This window comes from Meles meles, chromosome 10 (genome assembly GCF_922984935.1).
Source record: "Meles meles chromosome 10, mMelMel3.1 paternal haplotype, whole genome shotgun sequence".
NCBI classification, from domain to species: domain Eukaryota; kingdom Metazoa; phylum Chordata; class Mammalia; order Carnivora; family Mustelidae; genus Meles; species Meles meles.
The window spans coordinates 57,047,279-57,066,282 of NC_060075.1; the positions used below are offsets into that span (position 1 = coordinate 57,047,279).

The 19,004-nt window shown below is 34.9% G+C and overlaps 1 protein-coding gene across 1 annotated transcript in view; it reads right to left on the minus strand.

Moving 5' to 3' along the window:
- HDAC9 (histone deacetylase 9) overlaps positions 1-19,004 on the minus strand; it is a 927,746-nt gene that overhangs the window by 180,618 nt on the left and 728,124 nt on the right. The window contains exons 20-21 of the mRNA XM_046020993.1: positions 13,907-14,026; positions 13,467-13,564 (exon numbers count right to left, since the gene is read on the minus strand). Coding sequence (XP_045876949.1) covers positions 13,467-13,564; positions 13,907-14,026 — 218 coding nt within the window. The remainder of the gene's footprint in view (positions 1-13,466; positions 13,565-13,906; positions 14,027-19,004) is intronic.

Below are 19,004 nucleotides of genomic sequence, written 5' to 3' on the forward strand. Positions count from 1 at the left end.
TGTGTGTGTGTGTGTGTGTGTGTGTGTATATATATATATATATAAAATTTTCTCACTATATCAGGTGCAATCATTTGAGCCCCTAAAAATAAATATTCTTTCTGGAAAAAAATAGGCACAAACAAAAATGTTTTGAAAAGTAATCACTTGTTTAAAAATTGGAAATTGGGCTTCTGTGTTGTAAGGAATGTATGTGCATAACGGTGAAATTCAACACTGGTAAATGATCTGACTACCTCAAAGTGAAGTTTTTGCCTTCCTACAGTGGCCTTTAACCCTGTCCTTTCCTCCAATCTGAGAAGAGCTGATGTTGATGGAACATATAATGGCCCCTTTCCTGTGTAGTAAAGTCAGCAATAAAGCTTAGTAATTAAGGGTACCAGGGAGGCCCAGCCCAGCAGGCTAGTGGTGTGGCGAACACTTTTAGAACTTCAAACAATATCAAAGTCACTAAGAAACGGGCCTAGCTCAGTTCTGGTTTGAATTAAGCCTCACTTCCACACGCACTTTTCAAATCCAAGCTCAGACAAGAAAGCCAAGGCCTTCTGGATTTCATTAGAGCCAATTATCTTATCTGTTTCATCTCAGGCCTGACCCTAAGGCTGGCAAACAGCTATTCAGTGCATTTGTGTGGTTGTTTGAGAAAGCCTCCAGTCAGCCAATGGCCCGAGGACCTGCTAATTAAAACACTGTTGCCCCCCTGCCTCTAGTGATTAAATATTTTCAAGCTTTTGTAAATAATTTTTCCATTCTTTGCCCCAAGCCTCAAAGGTCCAATACATGCAGTAATTTATTTAGTTTGTCAGAGAATACTGTTGGAAATAGGGTCATAATGGAGCCTTTGGAAATTTTTATACGTCTTCGTACTTCTAAAAGTGACAGTTTATAAACCAGGCAAATGTGTATACTGTTTCTGATGTAATTATGCCCTAATGGCCTTTCTCCTTTTGAAGTGATATAGTGTATAACAGGCTTACATTTTGTCAATAATCATATTTCCTCAAATGTCAACATGGTATCTAGCATCGGAATTTAATGAGATCATTTAAGTCCTAGAAATTATATCAAGGTATAGTGCCTTCGAGTTTTTTGCCTGAGGGTGAGTCACTGCCACAAAAACTAGTTTGGGAAGAAGACTAATCGAGTTCTTGCTTGCTCTCTGTGGCAAGCAACAGCTAAAGAACACAATGAATTCTTTCCAGAACTAACTTGAGAGAAATCAGTGAGTGATAATATGATGTTGCTTCAAAATAAAAATATTCAACAAGAATACTGAATTAAAAACTTTCCCCTAGACCAAATTTATATATAGTCACAGTGATCTGAGAATCTCAGGATGACACCTACCTCGCAACTGCATTGTGGGGAGGAGGACATTAAGAACTTCCTTTATAGCTCTGACATGCGCTAAAGCACATAGGATGCTACCACGGCCCTCCTAACACATGGACTTCCTTGTCTCTGTGTTCCTCAGGCTTCATATGGCCAAAGCACCGCAGTGCATGACACTCCAGGCTAGCATGGACCAAACACAAACAGAGACTGTAGACACAACATACAGACATCTTTCTTCCCTTCTACCCTGGGCACAGCCATACAGACTCAGCTCTTCTAAGCCAACCAGTCATGTTTTATTGGAGAAAAATAAAAATTCAGGGTTTTGTTTGTTGTTGTTGTTATTCTTTTTGAAGTATTATAAGAAAAAAATGTCGGCAGGCTCATTAGCTGCATCCAGTGTTCACTAATATACTTATGAAAAAGAACTATGGCACTGAACAGCTCTGTTTCTGTTGTTCTTAAAATGACACTTCGGTCTTATCCTAAATAATAGGCTTTTAATAAAAACATCCACCAAAGGCAAACAATTAAACAATACATAAAGCACCAGGGGCAACCTCGTGGTTTAGTTATAGTCTGGAGCCATTCCAGAGGAGAACATGTGGGTATTTTACAAGGAACAATGCACTTTTCCAAAGTTATTATAAAACAACAAAATTTTAAATTGGGCCTCATAAGTCCTTCAACTTTGGTACAGGATTTCATGCTCAGCTCTGATAATGGGAGAAAATCTTTAAATAACTAATTTCTTTAAAACCATGTTTAGAGAACTGTGTCAAACATGTTATACACAAAAACATACACACACACACATATATATTTATGGCATATATGTATATACATGTCCATATACATACATTTATATATATAATGCAATGATATATATGTATGTATACATGTATGTATGTATATATAGCAATTATTATTTATAATGCAATATTGATAGAGATCACAGCCATTTTTGAAGGCAGACAAAATATTTCTTAAGTTGTAAAAAAAAAGTTACATTAGTAAACTACTAGGTGAGTCATCCTTCTTGCCAATTAATTAAATATTTTTCTCTTGGATTTTACATATAATCATTTGGTTTTTATCGACTGTCATAGTCTCAAAAAAAAACAAAGTGGAATATATTAACAAACTTTGGCAGACTTCAGTTCTCTGAAAAATTCAGAATGTACTCAAACAATTTTTAGCTAAATCAGTAAAATATGACACACACCAGATTTTATTATTTCTGAACCTGTCTTTTTCACCTGCTATAAATTATACTGGTGTAATTATATTTATTGGCATGTAGGCATCACTGAATAATTTCTGCAATGTTATTTTCAATCTAGAAATCCTGCACTATAAAAGGAAATTAACAGTATCAGAAACTCGCACAAAGGAGAAAACCTGGATGCATAACAAAGTCAGGGGCCTGATGTGGTAACTTTAACATCTAAGAGACTTTTTCTGAAACTGAAAGCAGAGGGTCAAGTGACCAACTTTCTTTCTGTTACAAAACTTTTAAATTACAAATTCATGTCCACTCCATTTTGCTCTGGATTGCAAATAAACTCCTCTTCACTATTTTGCCTTTGACTACTATTCAAGTAAAAATGTTCATTTGTTTCTGAAATTCAGTCTGTTATAGTAACTCCAATATGGCTCTAATTTCAAGAAGTTATGAACCAACAAAAAATACACATCCTAGGTAAAACAGTATTTTGTTTTCAAGTACAGCAATATGTATCTTTAATAGGTCAAATAATGTATAGATGCTCTTTTCTTGATGGACTTTCCCACAACTGTCCTGGTATGTAAAAAATCTCCAAATTGAAATGTAGGTGGATTTAAAATTCTGCTAAGATTGAAAGGTGACTCAATCATCCATTGTACCTCTTCTCCTACTCACTTTTTTAAATTGCAAAAATATAATGGCACTATATCATGGAAATACATATGCAAAACATAATGGAAGTGTAAAGGCAAAAAGGTTATTTTGTTAAGACTGTCCTATTAGAAGTTATGTAGTTCATAAACCCACTGCCCTCCACAGGGCTTCACAACAGCAATGCTGCTCTTCAGAGTAGATATTTAGACAACCAGTTCCAAGACTGTGGTGCCCACAAGAAAGATGGGCAGATCTGTAACAGATACAAGGAAAAGTCCTCACCCTTCTAGAAGAGTGCCAGAGGAGTTTGAATGTCTGCATAAATGAGAACAGATGTTCATTTACAAGCTTCATGTACATGACATCAAATCATTGGGATTTGGAAAACTGAGTCTATCATCCAGATGTCTGATGTCATGCAAAGACTTGGAATACTTTCTGAAAGTCCTACCTACCAGAAAATGGTGTAAACTTCAGCCCTGAACCTCAAAAGTAGTATCTGAACAGATTTTCTGTGAACAGAAGGTTCCCAAAGATGATTCCTCTACCTGGAAAGGTTAATAAGTGAATTTTTATTAGTGAACATTATATGTATCTCATTCTCAAAAAAATGGACTATAAATTCACATTTATGGTTCATTAAAAATTTTACCTCTTCTTTCATATTTAGTATCTCAAAAAATTTAGTTACAGCAACTTAGGTATAAAATCATGGAAATGAAGGGGTATGATTCAGTTTTAAGAAAACACATCTAAGGGAAGCTTGAGTGGATCAATTGGTTAAGCAGCTGCCTTCAGCTCTGGTCATGATGATCATGATCCCAGGGTCCTGGGATGGAGTCCCATATTGGGCTCCTTGCTCAGCAGAGAGCCTGGTTCTCTCTCTGCCTACCCTTCCCCTTTTTATGCTTTCTCTTGCTCTTTCTCTCCTTCTGACAAATAAATAAAACCTTAAAAAAAAAAAAAGAAAACACCCAAAGGCATTGAAATTTGGTTAACAAATAGCTGTCCAATGAAATATAGAATAAGTAACTTCTATTTGGTTTTATCTTACCAGTAAATGAAGCATAATCTTAAATATTCACTAAAATTGTGAAAAAGTATGACTCCAGAGTTTAATTATACTTTGATAATAATTAAATGCACAATTCCATTTTTACAAAATGATATATTTATGCTAATGAATTGATCTGAGTTGTTCAACAGTGCAAAAGATCTGGCTTAAAAAGCTCCACGATATTTCATAGAAAGCTTTCATCTTTTGATATTTCTGAGTATTACACATATGTTGAAAGGATTCTGTGCAAGGCAAAATTTTATAATCCATTGTTTCATCTTGAAAATAAAAACAAGTCATTTCTAGTCACGCAAATTGCTGTCTTTCTTAGAACGGCTAGGGAAAAGATTTAATTGCACATAGCTACTCTTTTAATTAGTCCTTATTATTTGGAAAACTGTACCATTGTTACACAAATTCCTGGAAATTTCTGACTTTAAAATTTCTAAGTCAGAAGGGAAAAATGTTGTCTTAAAATTTTTACAGTGAATCTGACCTTTTAAAATAATAATAAAAACTATGTTGTAGCATTTGAACTACTTTAAATAGTTCTTCACTGCAGATAATATAATTCACCTTTCAAAACTTCAAGCACCTCAAGATACTTCCTGGACTTTTTACCTGAGCTCTATATTGTCTAATAATATCATATCTCTTTGATGCTCGCTCAAAAATGAAGTTTGCAAGTTTCCTAAGGAAGACAGGTGTGCATAAGATCACTTTACTCTCAGGGTCAAAGAGCAGAATTCTAAGGGTATCTAGAGACACACACCTATAGAAATTGTAATTTTTTGATGAAAATTGGTACAATATGTTGCACAGATGAAAGAGAAAAAAAGTACTGTTAAACTATACTTGTTGCTGAAACTAAAGAGCAGATAGAAGTGACAGCTTTTTAAAATTTATTCTTATAGATCTTTTTCTCCTGACCTGTTCTGATAAAAATTCTCAAAACATTTCTACATGCTGAATATAAAGAAAAGAATCTGGACAATGAGTAAAACTGTTGATCACACCAGCAATAAATTCATATGCATTGCTCTTCATTGAAATAAAATACCAATAGATGAAAATCACTACTGCTTTGTTCCCAAGATTGATTGACAAGTTCGGATTTGAAGCCCACATCTTCATTATTAGCCAAATCTTTTAGAAAGAGAAAATGTGGGCTTGATTTGTGAGCTATGATAAATGGTCTGGGAAAGATGGTAGTAGGGCCAATTTGATATGTACAGTATTTCATATTGGCAAATTGCTTCAAGAAATTCCACCCTCTTTCCCAAAATGTCTTCAACATCCTTAGGAAAATACATACTATCATGAGCATAATATATGTGGTTGTCACTAACAATTGAGAATCCATTTCAAGACTGGGAAACATCAACCACAGCTCTTATAGACAAAATAAGACCCCAAATCATTTTGCAGTATTGAGTATGATTTTTAGATGACAACAAATCATTATTTGTATCAAAATTGAATCTAAAAGTTCATTTATCACTCTATATTCCATTAAATTTTTATTTGGTATTTCTCCGGTTCAATTATATGCTCATTTCAAAAAAATCTAAATGTATACATAAAAAGAAAATATTTATTTTAACAAAGAAGGGGAAAATATATTTCCCATTGTAAATAGTTTGGTTTCAAAAGGAAGAAAAATATATGGGTTTCATTTGATAGTCTCCCTTATTATTTCAGATGATGTAGGAAAGCACAACGAGAAGTGGCTTGGGAGTTATATGATACAAGGGTAGTGAAAATCTAGGGCTTATTTTCAATTTTAAAATAGTGCTGCCAATTTAGATGTCCAAATGAGACGTTCGATATTAAATGCATTTGCAAAGAATTTTTCAGTACATTATTGTTTTGCCACTCCTACTCTTGAAAGAGGAACTATAGTTTTAGAGCTTAGGGCCAAAGGAGTCTGTCTCCACATTCACACTTGTTGCCACTGAGTCCCTGATCATTATTTACCAGCTGTGTGACATCAGGAAATCAATGAAACTCAAAAGGGGCTTGGTATCCTCATGTACCAATTGTAAGCACTCAGCTCAACAACTTGTAAAGATGAAAAGAAATGAGCTACTAGCAAATACTAAGTCTTCAGGGAATGGTCTATATTACTATGCTATTATTATCATTATGTTGTTACTTTTATGATGATATTACTTTCCCTTTTCTTAGCATTAAATTATATTAAAATATAAATAACAGACATAAAAATATTTACTTAGTTGTTATTACCAACAGAAGAGAACATATTTATTATGATCTCATCTCATTTCTTCTTCTTTTTTAAAAAGATTTTATTTATCTAAACAATCTCTACTCCCAACGTGGGGCTTGAATTCATAATCCCAAGATCAAGAGTCTCATGCTCTACGATCTGAGCTGGCTAAGCACCCCTCATTCCATTTCTCAGACAAGATTTAACAACCTCTTTTTCAACATTTTGCATATGACAAGAATATTTAGACGCCAATGATCTAAAATTTATTAGAATATTAATGATATGTTTGTTAAAAATAATGAAAAGAGAAAAATAAAATATTGTACTTATTAATGTGCCCTGACCAAAATTATCTCCAATCATTCCATGGTAAACTAGACCTGCTGATTAGCTAAAAAACACTTGCTCTACAAATAATGACAATAAAGGGCTCAATTCTTTGCTTTCAAGCTAAATGTATATTCTTCATTTGCCACAAGTGGGGTAGGAATCATGGAAAGCCATGGTTCCTACCTTTTTATTTATTTATTTTTTAAGATTTTACTTATTTATTTGACAGAGAAAGACACAGCGAGAGAGGGAGCACAAGCAGTGGGAGTGGGAGAGGGAGTAGCAGGTTTTCTGCCAAGCAGGGAGCCCAATGTGGGGCTTGATCCCTGGACCCTGGAATCATGACCTGAACCAAAGGCAGATGCTTAACAAGTGAGCCAACCAGGCGCCTCCATGGTTCCTATTTTAAAGATGCTACATCTAGAAAAGAATCTAGTTTGATGAACTGAGAATAACTATGCTATCTGGCCAAGCTTCCAGTCAGTCTTTTTTTTTTTTTTTTTAAAGATTTTATTTATTTATTTGACAGACAGAGATTACAAGTAGCAGGAGAGGCAGGCAGAGAGAGAGGCGGAAGCAGGCTCTCTGCAGAGCAGAGAGTCCGATGCGGGGCTCCATCCCAGGACCCTGGGACCATGACCTGAGCCGAAGGCAGAGGCTTTAACCCACTGAGCCACACAGGCGCCCCCAGTCAGTCTTGTTTTAATGGATTTTCAATTTGCTTGTATCATTAAAGTAAACAGGTATGAACCAAAGATAGGTGAAAAAGATACAGGCTATAAGGATGGTGTATGTAGTCAAGTGATTGGACTGCTTTGATGATGTAACAAATATGTAACAAATTTTTAAACATTCTACTTTTGTTATGTGGTTGAAGTATTTTAGCAAAGGCCACATTTGCAAGTACAAATATTTTGATTAGCGATACTTCGTAAGTCAATAAAGAAAAAATATTTTATAAAAACATAACAAAAATTTCGACTAGATATATATTTTCTAGATTAGAAAACTCACTCAAATCCCTTTTTTTTTACTTGGCATACTAACAGTCCCAGAGAGATAGAATCATTCAGAGTTTTCCCCTGAGGTGAATATTCCTGAATAACTGGTATTAACAGATCCTATGCCTTTTGGAAATCTTCACCATCAACACATTAATTATGGTACTAAAGACTATAACACACTGGCCTGGAGAGTTGTTATTTTTTAAAAGATTTTATTAATTTATTTGAGAAAGAGAGAGAATGCTTGCATGCAGGAGCTGGGGGGAGGAAAAGAGGAAGAGGGAAAAGCAAGTTCCCTATTAAACAAGGAGCCCTAAAGTGCTGCTACTAGATCCCAGGACTCTAGGGTCATAACCTATGCCCTAAGCCAAAAGCAGACACTTAACCAACTGAGTCACCCAGACTACCCAAGAGTTGTTATTTTTTAAATCACAACTTGTTTGAATCTAAGGAACTCATACCAACAGTTCTATCCCACTCTTTTAACTAGTTGTCATAGTGTGCCAAATGAGTCATTTATTATTTCAACAAAGCCTTCTGAATTTAAGGGGTTTGTATTTTATTTTTGAAATTAAAAAGCCACAAAGGGATTGTCATTCATTCATTCATTGGATAAAATAGGCAAATTTCAAGAACTGCTAGTATCTTACTTCCACACTGGAAATTGCTACTCATTTTTTTGAACACTCAAAGATGTTGTCCTCATTAGATTTAATTAGAAGCATGAGCTATTGTCTCCTGTCCACTATGAACTATTTAAGTGCTTTTATATAAATGATCACTCCAACATTTGCAGAACCCTTAAAAAATTCATCTTTAGAAAAAAATGGTATGACCAGTGCTCATCTAGTCACTATAGATGAGACAGAACAATTGGAACTAAATATATACACTTATAATGTCAAATATCTTCTCTTCATTCAATAAATATTTTTGTTGAATACCTTCAAAATATACATATGTATATTTTACTTCACTTCAAAATATACATATGATTATGTGCATATATATGATTTTTTAAGAGAGAGAGTGTGCACGAACAGGGGGAGGAGTAGAGGGAGACAGGGAGAGAGAAACTTAAGCAAGCTCCACACCCATCATGAAGCCTGATGTGGAACTCCATCATGACCCTGAGATCATGACCTGAGCCAAAATCAAGAGTCAGATGCTTAACTGACTGAGCCACTCAGGTTCCCCTGGAAACAATATTTTGAAGTGACTGAAACAGAGAGTGCTTAGCAGGCATTCAATAAAATATTTATTGAATAAAGAGAAGACATCTGACATTATAAGCAAATAAATGGGTGTTCAAAGTTCCTTGTAAAGTATACTTCTCTAAGGGCCAAGAGATAGTTAGGTTTCAGACTTTTGCTAGGTTCACTGAATACCAGGGGTTTCCAATGACACTGTAGCCAGTATCATTCCTTCTTTCTTTGACTCATTCATATTTATTCTTTGATCTATTCAGCCAATATTACTGAACAGCTCCTTTTTTGCCATACTGTGTACTAAACATTTGTGACTTAGACTTCGGGTGAAGGTCTTACATTTTGGTAAAAGTTCACTGTGCTTTATGACTCTTCAGTCTTTTAAATCGTGAATAGTAGAAAAGAGCAGCAATGTGGTGTGACAGATTTTAGAGACATAAACTGAGTTCACACCATGGCCTTTACAATTAGAAGTTCTGTGCCTTATACAAAGCACTTAAGAATTAGCTATAATGTTTATAAAATTTCTTTTTAAGACTTTTCAAAAAATTTATTTATTTTTTTCAGCGTAACAGTATTCACTGTTTTTGCACAACACCCAGTGCTCCATGCAATACGTGCCCTCCCTATTACCCACCACCTGGTTCCCCCAACCTCCCACCCCCACCCCTTCAAAACCCTCAGGTTGTTTTTCAGAGTCCATAGTCTCTTATGGTTCGCCTCCCCTTCCAATTTTTGTTTATAAAATTTCTAAGACCTGGCATGTAAGAATATAAGACCTCAATCAAAATGTAATTATTTTACAAAATGGTAGGCTTGGTGGCAGGAAGGAAGGAGACCCCCAGGACTCCCTCCCCGCCTCTTTTATTTATTTTTTTTAAGATTTTGTTTATTTGACAGAGAGAGAGAGAGCACAAGCAGGAGGAGTAGCATGCAGGCTCGCAGAATGAGAGGGAGAAGCAGGCTCCCTGCTGAGCAAGGAGACTGATGCAAGGCTCTATCCCAGGACCCTGGGATCATGACCTGAGCTGAAGGCAGATGCTTAACCACCTGAGCCACCCAGGTGCCCCTAAAATGGTAGCCTTGGGATACCTTTTAGTTCCACATAAAAGATATTTGACATCACTGAACATTTTAAAAACTCAAGAAAAATCTTAAATATATCCTTCAGTAATTTGGGGGATAACTTACAGCAAACATGAAAACTTTTTGTTTTCCTGCAATGGTCTTTTTGCTATAGAAAAAACACATAATAGAAACAAGAATAATATACATGACAAATATAGGCTGGTAAAATAAGCAGCCTCCTTATATCCCCCTATAGCTTTACAGAGAGAGGCTTTCCCTTCAAAGATACTTATCGCAGTCCAGAAACAATTAAAAATTAAGAAAAAAGAAAAGGCACCATTTACTTTTTCCACCATCTCCATATTGTACACCCACAAAAGATGCCAAAAAGGTCTTCAGTTTTAATACTGGTAAACAAGGTAACTACATGATATTACGAAGCATATGCTTATAAGGTAATACTACATCAAAAATTATATTGGCGTACATTTCACTAAAGCCCCAGATTAGAAAGGAATTTATATATTCCCATTCTTTGCCAACAAAAGTTTATGGAGTATGATCACTATTCCTGCCAGGCAACCCCACCCTTATGCTCTTAAGCCAAAAGAGCAAGATCATTTCATTACTAAATGCTTTTCACAGTCTATTCTCTCTTTCTATGTTGAGTACTCCCCACTCCAATTCCTTTACCCCTTGAAAACCCCCACTCATCCTTGAAAGTACAGTCTGAACAATACTTCTTGAAACCCTTCAGGAAGAGTTCATCATTTTATCCTCTCTATGTCTAATCATACCCATTTTCTAGAACAGTGAGTATCACTTCTTTTATCATTCTTGAGAGCAAGTCAGCTCAAAATTCCAAGTGCTGGGCGCCTGGGTGGCTCAGTGGGTTAAGCCGCTGCCTTCGGCTCAGGTCATGATCTCAGGGTCCTGGGATCGAGTCCCGCATCAGGCTCTCTGCTCAGCGGCGAGCCTGCTTCCCTCTCTCTCTCTCTCTGCCTGCCTCTCTGTCTACTTGTGATCTCTCTCTGTCAAATAAATAAATTAAAAAAAAAAATTCCAAGTGCTTATCACTGTGCCTGGAATACAATCTGTTGTATGAATCTTTTTGAATAGATGACTTACTTTCTTGATTCCTCTATGAGAAGCTCCCAAGTACTTCTAGTCATACAACTCGAACAGCAAACACAGTATAGTTCAAAATTAATTATTATGGTTTAAATCTGATTCTTAAATAACTATGAACATTAAAAGATGCAGTTTTACATTTCTGCAGTCTAGCTAAATAATATTGCCTCCTCCAATTAAGCTTAGAAATGGTGACTGCACTGGAAACTATAGAAAAGTTTGCTCATATAAAGTGTCCACATTCAGGCAAAAGGAAGGTACCAATCTTGAGGATATTAAGTCACTTTCAGGAGCCCTGATTCACTTAATTTTCATTAAAAAAAATAACATATACTTAATATATGTTAATATGTTATAATATGTGTTATATAATATGTTGTTATATGTTAATATATACTCTATTATAATTAATATTAATCCTTATTTAATTATTTAATGAAATTATTGTGTTCAAAGGGGTTCTTTATAAACATTCTTACCCATCATTCACTTTGTGATGTGAGAACAAGTAGTACAAAATATAAATTCTGGGTATGCATAATCATTTTTAAGTAAAGCCATAGTACCCCAAATAGTATTATGATAATAAAAAACTAAGAATTCTGCATTATAGGTCAGTGGTATATAATCATTTGTTATAGGAAGATTGAGAACTTAATATATCATGCAAGTTATCAAGTTAACTTGGTAAACAAATAAATTCATATGTGATATAATATTAAAGTCTATTATCCCATTAGAGTTCCTCTAAGATACGAGTAACATTTAAGTTGCAAATATAGGTAAACAGAATATAATAATGAAACTCCTAAAGTCTCTTAATGCAGTTTTTTTTTAGTTTTATTGTAAATTAACCTAAAATATCTTCATGGACAACACAAGTCTTTAAGTAAAGTTATTTCAGCTATTTTTTTTCTATAAATAGTGTATATACTTGAATATAAATATATATATTTTCAAAGTAAAAATCTGGAATGTGTGTAGAATTTTCCTTAATATCCCAAAACCAAACCAAATATATTTACTTTCAATGTATTTTCTTGAAAATAGCGATTTTCTATCATTTTTCCTAGGCCTGTTTTCAAATGAAAAATGACTCTCTAATGAGAAATTGAAGTATGCATTATATATAGAACAGCAGAAACTCACCCACACTTCACTTACTGAAAAATCTCCCTATAATTTCCTTACTTTTCAAATGTATTAGCAATAGGATATTCCCCCTTGGGAACTTATAAATGATAAATTTAAAAATAATGTTTTTAAGGTTTCTTATGTATTTGTTTGTTTTTGCTTTCAACTGAACAAAACACCCCAAAATCATGCATTACCAATGGGTTAAAATCTCCTAAAATCTTGCAAGTGGGCATGTATTAACACAATCTGATATTTCTCTGTAAAACAGTCCTTTCCAAGGACTGAAAATATTTTTTTAACTCTAGACAATAAAAAATGCCTTTTTCTAAGAAAAAAAAAATTCGATATTCAAAAAGAAAGCTTTTGATTTGTTGCATTTCTTGCTAATTTTAAAAGTTCTTTGTTTAGGACCAAATAGCAAAATATACTATATATATAAATATACATTTAAATTACTCCCTGCATTTTGTACAGAAACTGAAAACAACTAATTCATCAGTTGATGTTTAATGTGAGAGGTAAAATATTTTATTAAAGAGAAAAGTCATTTACTCTACCATGAAATGAGATGCCTAAGCCAACATTCCAAAAGTGAGCTAGCTCTGCAGAACCAAGAATATTGAGTGGTGCTATGTGAAAAATGAAATCTATAGTCCAATGAAATTTGGGAAATGCCTGTTCAACAAAGTTATGTGGGTAATGAAGGCCTTATCAGAGCATCTAATATGCTAATGTCCATTCTAAATGACAATATTGCTAAAATAGGCACAAGTTTCCAGAATTAATAAATTTTTTTTCCCTTCTCTTTTTGGCAGAGAGGGCATAGCATGCCTGGGCCATTGGCCAATATACCTGTACAACTACAAGTGGGTCTTGATGTACCTTTTTTCTTACACATATTCTTTATGTAGCTTTGGAGTTATATTCAGGTCCCTAAACAAAATGTTTTTTGAACATTTAATGGAATGGCTCCTTTAGCCACTTTCCCTTATTTAAAACTTACATTTCTCTTTTACATTTGGGGTCGTTTCAATGGACATTTCTTTTCTAATTCGCCAGTTTCAGAAAAAGAAGTACCAACCTGAATGCTTCAAGGTACTCTACATCTCCCATGGGGGGATCAAGGCCACCTGTCCACGCAATATTTATATTGTATCCTTCCCCAAGGCCTGTTCCAACCTAGGAAGAAAAAAACAAAACAAAAAAAAAACAAACAGAAAAACCCCACAACACAGTGGGTAGAGGAGGGTGCAGGGAAGAAAGCAAAAAGAGAGGAAAACAAACACATGTGAGTTCTTGAAATAAACATCAAACAACATGTCAAATAAGCCCAACCTTGCTTGACAACCAGTGCTCTGGGTTATGCACTTGTTCTGCACTGGTTCTTGGTCCCATGGGACAATTCAGTAATCTCGTGTAATTTAAAACACCAGCAAAGGACAAGAAAATTAGGGGTAATCATGCAATGCAATTACCTGAAAGATAAAAATAAAAGTGGGGCTCTAAAGAAATAAACCGAACCTCATTTGGGGCTCCGCTGCCAGGGAAAAAGTTCCCTTCATCATAGCGATGGAGTGAAATATACAGGATGCTGGGGTCAGCATAAAAGGCCTGCTGTGTACCATTTCCATGGTGAACATCCTACAAGGAAAAGAAAACAGATGACAAATACAGTCATGTTAACTGCGTGGAGACAACTTTTCTTATTTCTAGTTCCCTTTCTACCCCACCCTCCTTCTCATTTTCTGTCTTCTCACTATGTCCCTCCTTCTTTCTCCTGTTCAGCTTGCTTCTACACCACCCCCTTTACTTCCTGAACTTTCAGGCAAATTACCCTTTAATGCACTCATTTTTTAAACTGGCTTCTAAAAATCAGGAAACCACAGCGAACATGCCCTGGAGACTCCAGATGAGCAGTCATTGAGAAAGCCCAGTCCTTTGGTACAATTAGATATTTATACACCGGCCCTTTGTACTCTTTGCTTCAGTGATGGAATCTCGCATCCTGTTTTATGGAGGAATTTTATGACTTATTAACTGCCAACAGTTCATAACCCCTCAGGCTTAATTAACTAGCCTCATTGGCCTCTGAAGAAAGACTAATGTTTAAACTACAAACTAGTATTTTGCAGAAGGATCTATGGCTTACAGAGCATTTTCACAATTCTTGACAGAACACTAAACATACATGTATGCATTGATTTGCCAAGTCCCACCATTAAGGTCAAAGGCTTTGCAACCAGCTGAGTAAATTGGCCTTCTTGGAGCATTCAGTTCAGTTAGCAATCCCTCAGCAGTTAGAATTACTTCAAAAGAGACGCCAGATGCAAAAAGGACTTCATACTTTATTTTGGTAAAATCGTGATGGCAAGAGTTGAAGACACAGGAGCATGAGCTCATCAGCTATTAAATCACTTGGGCCACGCAAAAAGATGGCACAGAGTTTCATGCAAACTTGTCCAATCTACCTAATTTTGATATTATATCGTGGCTCTCTTCCTTAGCCTCCTTTCTTTTCTTTTTTGTCCCCCCACCTCCGCACCACACCATCCCTTCAAAAAAGAAAAATCCTATATCATTAAAATGAATGAAAAAATTCTTAGGACATTTGTATATAATAATGATTTAACTCTTTACAGTTATTTGCTGGTTCTGTTGTTTTATGATATAGACATATGCTGGAATTGCTGAAAGAAATACGAAAAATAAAACTAAAAATAGCATTTTAAAAAATGTCTTCACTGGAGGACCTCAAGTGTTAAGAAGCGCAAATAATATGTTTCCTAGTATCTCCTGAACAAAATAAAATAGAAATAAAATAAAATAGAAATTGAATCTATTTCTTACACTCAAGGCTAAACTTATAGTCACCATATGTTAATTTATACTTAATATTCATTACCTCTTTGATCCTGTTAGCAAATCTGTGAAGTAAGAGTGGTGGTCATCACTGCTCCTTATTGAGGTTTATATAACTTGTCTTCACCTCAATCTCTAGCCTAAAACTCCCTCACTAAATACCACCAAAGCCTCCCTTCACTGGATTCTGAAAGCCTGCATTGAACTTGTTATCCAGTGTAGACATACACTAATCATCCCCTCCTCTTACATTACACACATATCCAAAATCAATTATGGAATCATAAAATATTAGGGAAGGTATGCAACCAGAAATTTGTTTTGGCTCAAGGCATACACATTAGGGGAAAAAAATAACTTACTGAAAATATGCTAATCCCTGGATTTCTGAATGATCAAAAAAAAAAAAAAAAGAAAGAAGAAGAAAAAGAAGAAGGCAGAATAGCAAAACTCTTTTCCTTTATCTGAACAAAAATGAAACCAACTCACAAAGTCTTTTGAGTTTGATACTGGATACCCAGAGGGTGGACAAACAAGATACTATGAAAAACAACAAGGAAGGAATGTCTGCATTTTTACTACATGATAAAATTTTTAGTCAGCATTGTAAGAAAAATTTGCTCTGGCCCTGAATGGGTCTACACTTTGAAAACCAGAAAAATAATGCCTTGATTACTTTTATTTCTGTAGTGAATCTGTGATGGTTTATTTAAAAAGGTCAAATAAAAGATGATGAATTGTCTTAGATATAAAATCATTTATTTTTGAAAAACGTGTTGGGTACTCATTACATACACTTCTGAGTAAGAAATATAATCTTGCCTACAGTCTAATAAAGGTTCAACAAACATTATTCATTAAAATACATAAATCCATTCCGAAAATACTTGGATAATCTTTGATTTCATGTTCATATTCATAAAGTATTTAGGAATAAAGGTAAACCTAAATATGCCTTTAGTTTTGGGCAATAATTTACAGTGTAACCTTGAGAATACTTTTTCAGCTTTCTCTGCTGCAAAATATTCATAAAAGTTCATATTCATATTCATGAGTACTTACTACTCAGGTACGATCTCAGAATTTTCTCTCCATAACAACAAATATATACTAAACTAATGTAAGAAAATTGTTGGTGACTGTGAGGAATTACTATGGTCATGAGATGAACTGAAACATTAAAGGACTCAAAACTGACCTTATTTCTAAAATATACTGGGAAATGCTGAAAAATCATTTCAATATTTTTATTGGTTAAAAACATACTGTGAAAATTTATTTTCTGTAAGGATTTAGAGCCAATATATTCTCATTATAATGTTAAAAGAGCTTTAAATAAATCATCTATTCGACCAGCTACTTTATCACTTACAATTATTTAATATAGACACTTTTGACAATTATTAAATTTGGTGCTTAACTAACAATGAATTTACCCAAAATCTAGGCCACGTGATGTGACTTTTTAACAAATTAAGTCTAAAAGGTATTATTTTCAACTGAAAGTCACATTGCATAAAGGCTACCTGAATCATACAAGCAAATCCTACTTTCGGGGATGGTTCATGCCCCAAACACAATGAAGAGTCTTTTGTGAGTTGAAAAGCAAGTGCACCTGCTCCCTTTCCTCACCAACCTCAATGTCTCTGGATTCTCCCCAGAAAGAGAACTGGAATGAATAAGCTCCACACATCAACTAGAATCATTCCTGCCTAAAATATTCAGTGCTCCTGAATTTGGCTGTGGCCCCAAATAAGAGGTGAATTAGAGCTCTGGCTCTCCATTTACGAGGCATGTAAAAATGCTGAAACTAGTTGTTGGACAATGGAGTAGCTTTGCCCACTCTTGGCCCAAGAATCTGTGGAGCCCATTCACACTGATTAGCTAAAGTTAGTGACTTTGGGTATGCAGGAATTAAATTCTTTTGCCATTGAAGAACCCTCACTTCTCCTTTGCTAGCTCGTAGAATAGACCTGTCAGCCAGGGAGAACGGATGTTTCTGCGCCACGTGGCATTTTAAAACTTCCTTCTCGGCAGCTGGAAGAAACAAGGGAATTTCCTCAAAGTATCCCTGCAGCTGCAGAATTTGGAAGACCTGAAAGTAAGAATATGCGGGCTGGTGGTGATCTCAGAGGCAACCCTTTGGACAGAACTTCATATATTTGGAGGATTTGAAACAAAAACTTCTCCTCTACTACAGCCTGCTGGGAAATCAGTATCCTTAATGATTGGATAACAGAGCAAATTTACAATTAAAGGCCGGTAAGCTTACAGGACATTCCTTGGAGCTTCCCACCAACTTATTTTATAAATCATATCGAATTATCTAGAGCAGTCTTGTATTAATATATAAGAATATAAACATTACATTTTTAACAAAGATATATATTAAATATATTTAAAAAAAAAAACTTTACAGACAAATCTATCACAAGCAAGCCACTTTAGCTCCTAAGCCTATTGTATAATTCATTACTTTAGAGTTTGGTTATCACAAATGTGCTTCCAAAGAGACTCTTAACAATTATTGATTCTCTGCATAGAACCATAAAATGACAGCAGAGGAGATTTCTTAGAAAGTAATACTAAAAGATTTCTAAGGATAGGACAGTTTACCAATCTCTTTCCTGCATAATTCTGACAAATTTAGAAAGCTTAGAAAAATCTCTCCACAATCCTTGGTCTTCATCTGCTATCCTTTCTCTAAATTCTTGGCTTATGTTTCTAGCAGAAGTTATAGTACTAGAACTGTATTAAATTACTTTTTAAATTTATTATGTTAGAATCATACAAATCTATAAATACCAATTAATGAAAATGTCATTTTGCATGTACATGGGAACAGAGGTACTGATGTTCTCATTTTTATAAAATTTTAAGACCTTAAAAGACCTTGCTTTTGTACTATATCTAGGCCTTCAACACATTTTTTTTTAATGGTGAACTATGACCTATAGTGAAACTCAACCATATTTGGAAAATACATGGAAAGTTCTTAGCACCAAAGTGCTTGTGGGTAGCGACACTACAGTATGTGGAAAACATCCATTCCTACCAAGCATTAGAAATGGTTATCAGTCTTTCATTCCTTTTATCTTCTTTTCAACTCAACTAAGTATTTCTTCACATGGCTTTGTTCGTGCTTTCTAAAACCCTTTAGTTTACTTGCTTAACTGAATCAGAGGGCTGGATGGAGAGGCCACGACTTCCCAATAAGATTTAATTATGAGTGCAGATATGAACAAGATTTAGACTATTAAGCCTTGTACTTCAAAAAAAACTTTTAACATATTTTGCCTTTAAATCTTTTATCACCTGCAAAAATTAATTAAGTGCAGATGTAGCAGGTTCTCTTTGGATGCCAGGGTTCATTTCCTGTCTATGCTTTGTCAGACAACCTATTACACCTCCTCGTGAACTAGAGGCAAACCGAAAACGGGGCTCATAAATCACCAGTCAGCTCTCTTTCGCCCTTTCCTGGGTTGGCCTTTTTGTATGGGGCAGATCTCCAGCTCATTATTCATGAATATACTATAGACAACATGCCAAGTGTCATCTGCATTTAAACAAACCATTTGTTAAGCAAATTATAACTCTATTGTGTAAGAGTGCATCATGTTAAAATGCAAGACTAATCTAATGCCTCTGATTTTTAATCACTCAGGGCTCCTGCCGGGAGTCATCCCAAACTGGCATACATGATCTCAGATCTTTTCAGAAAGAATGACATGCTGACTTGTTTTAATAATACCACTGTTGC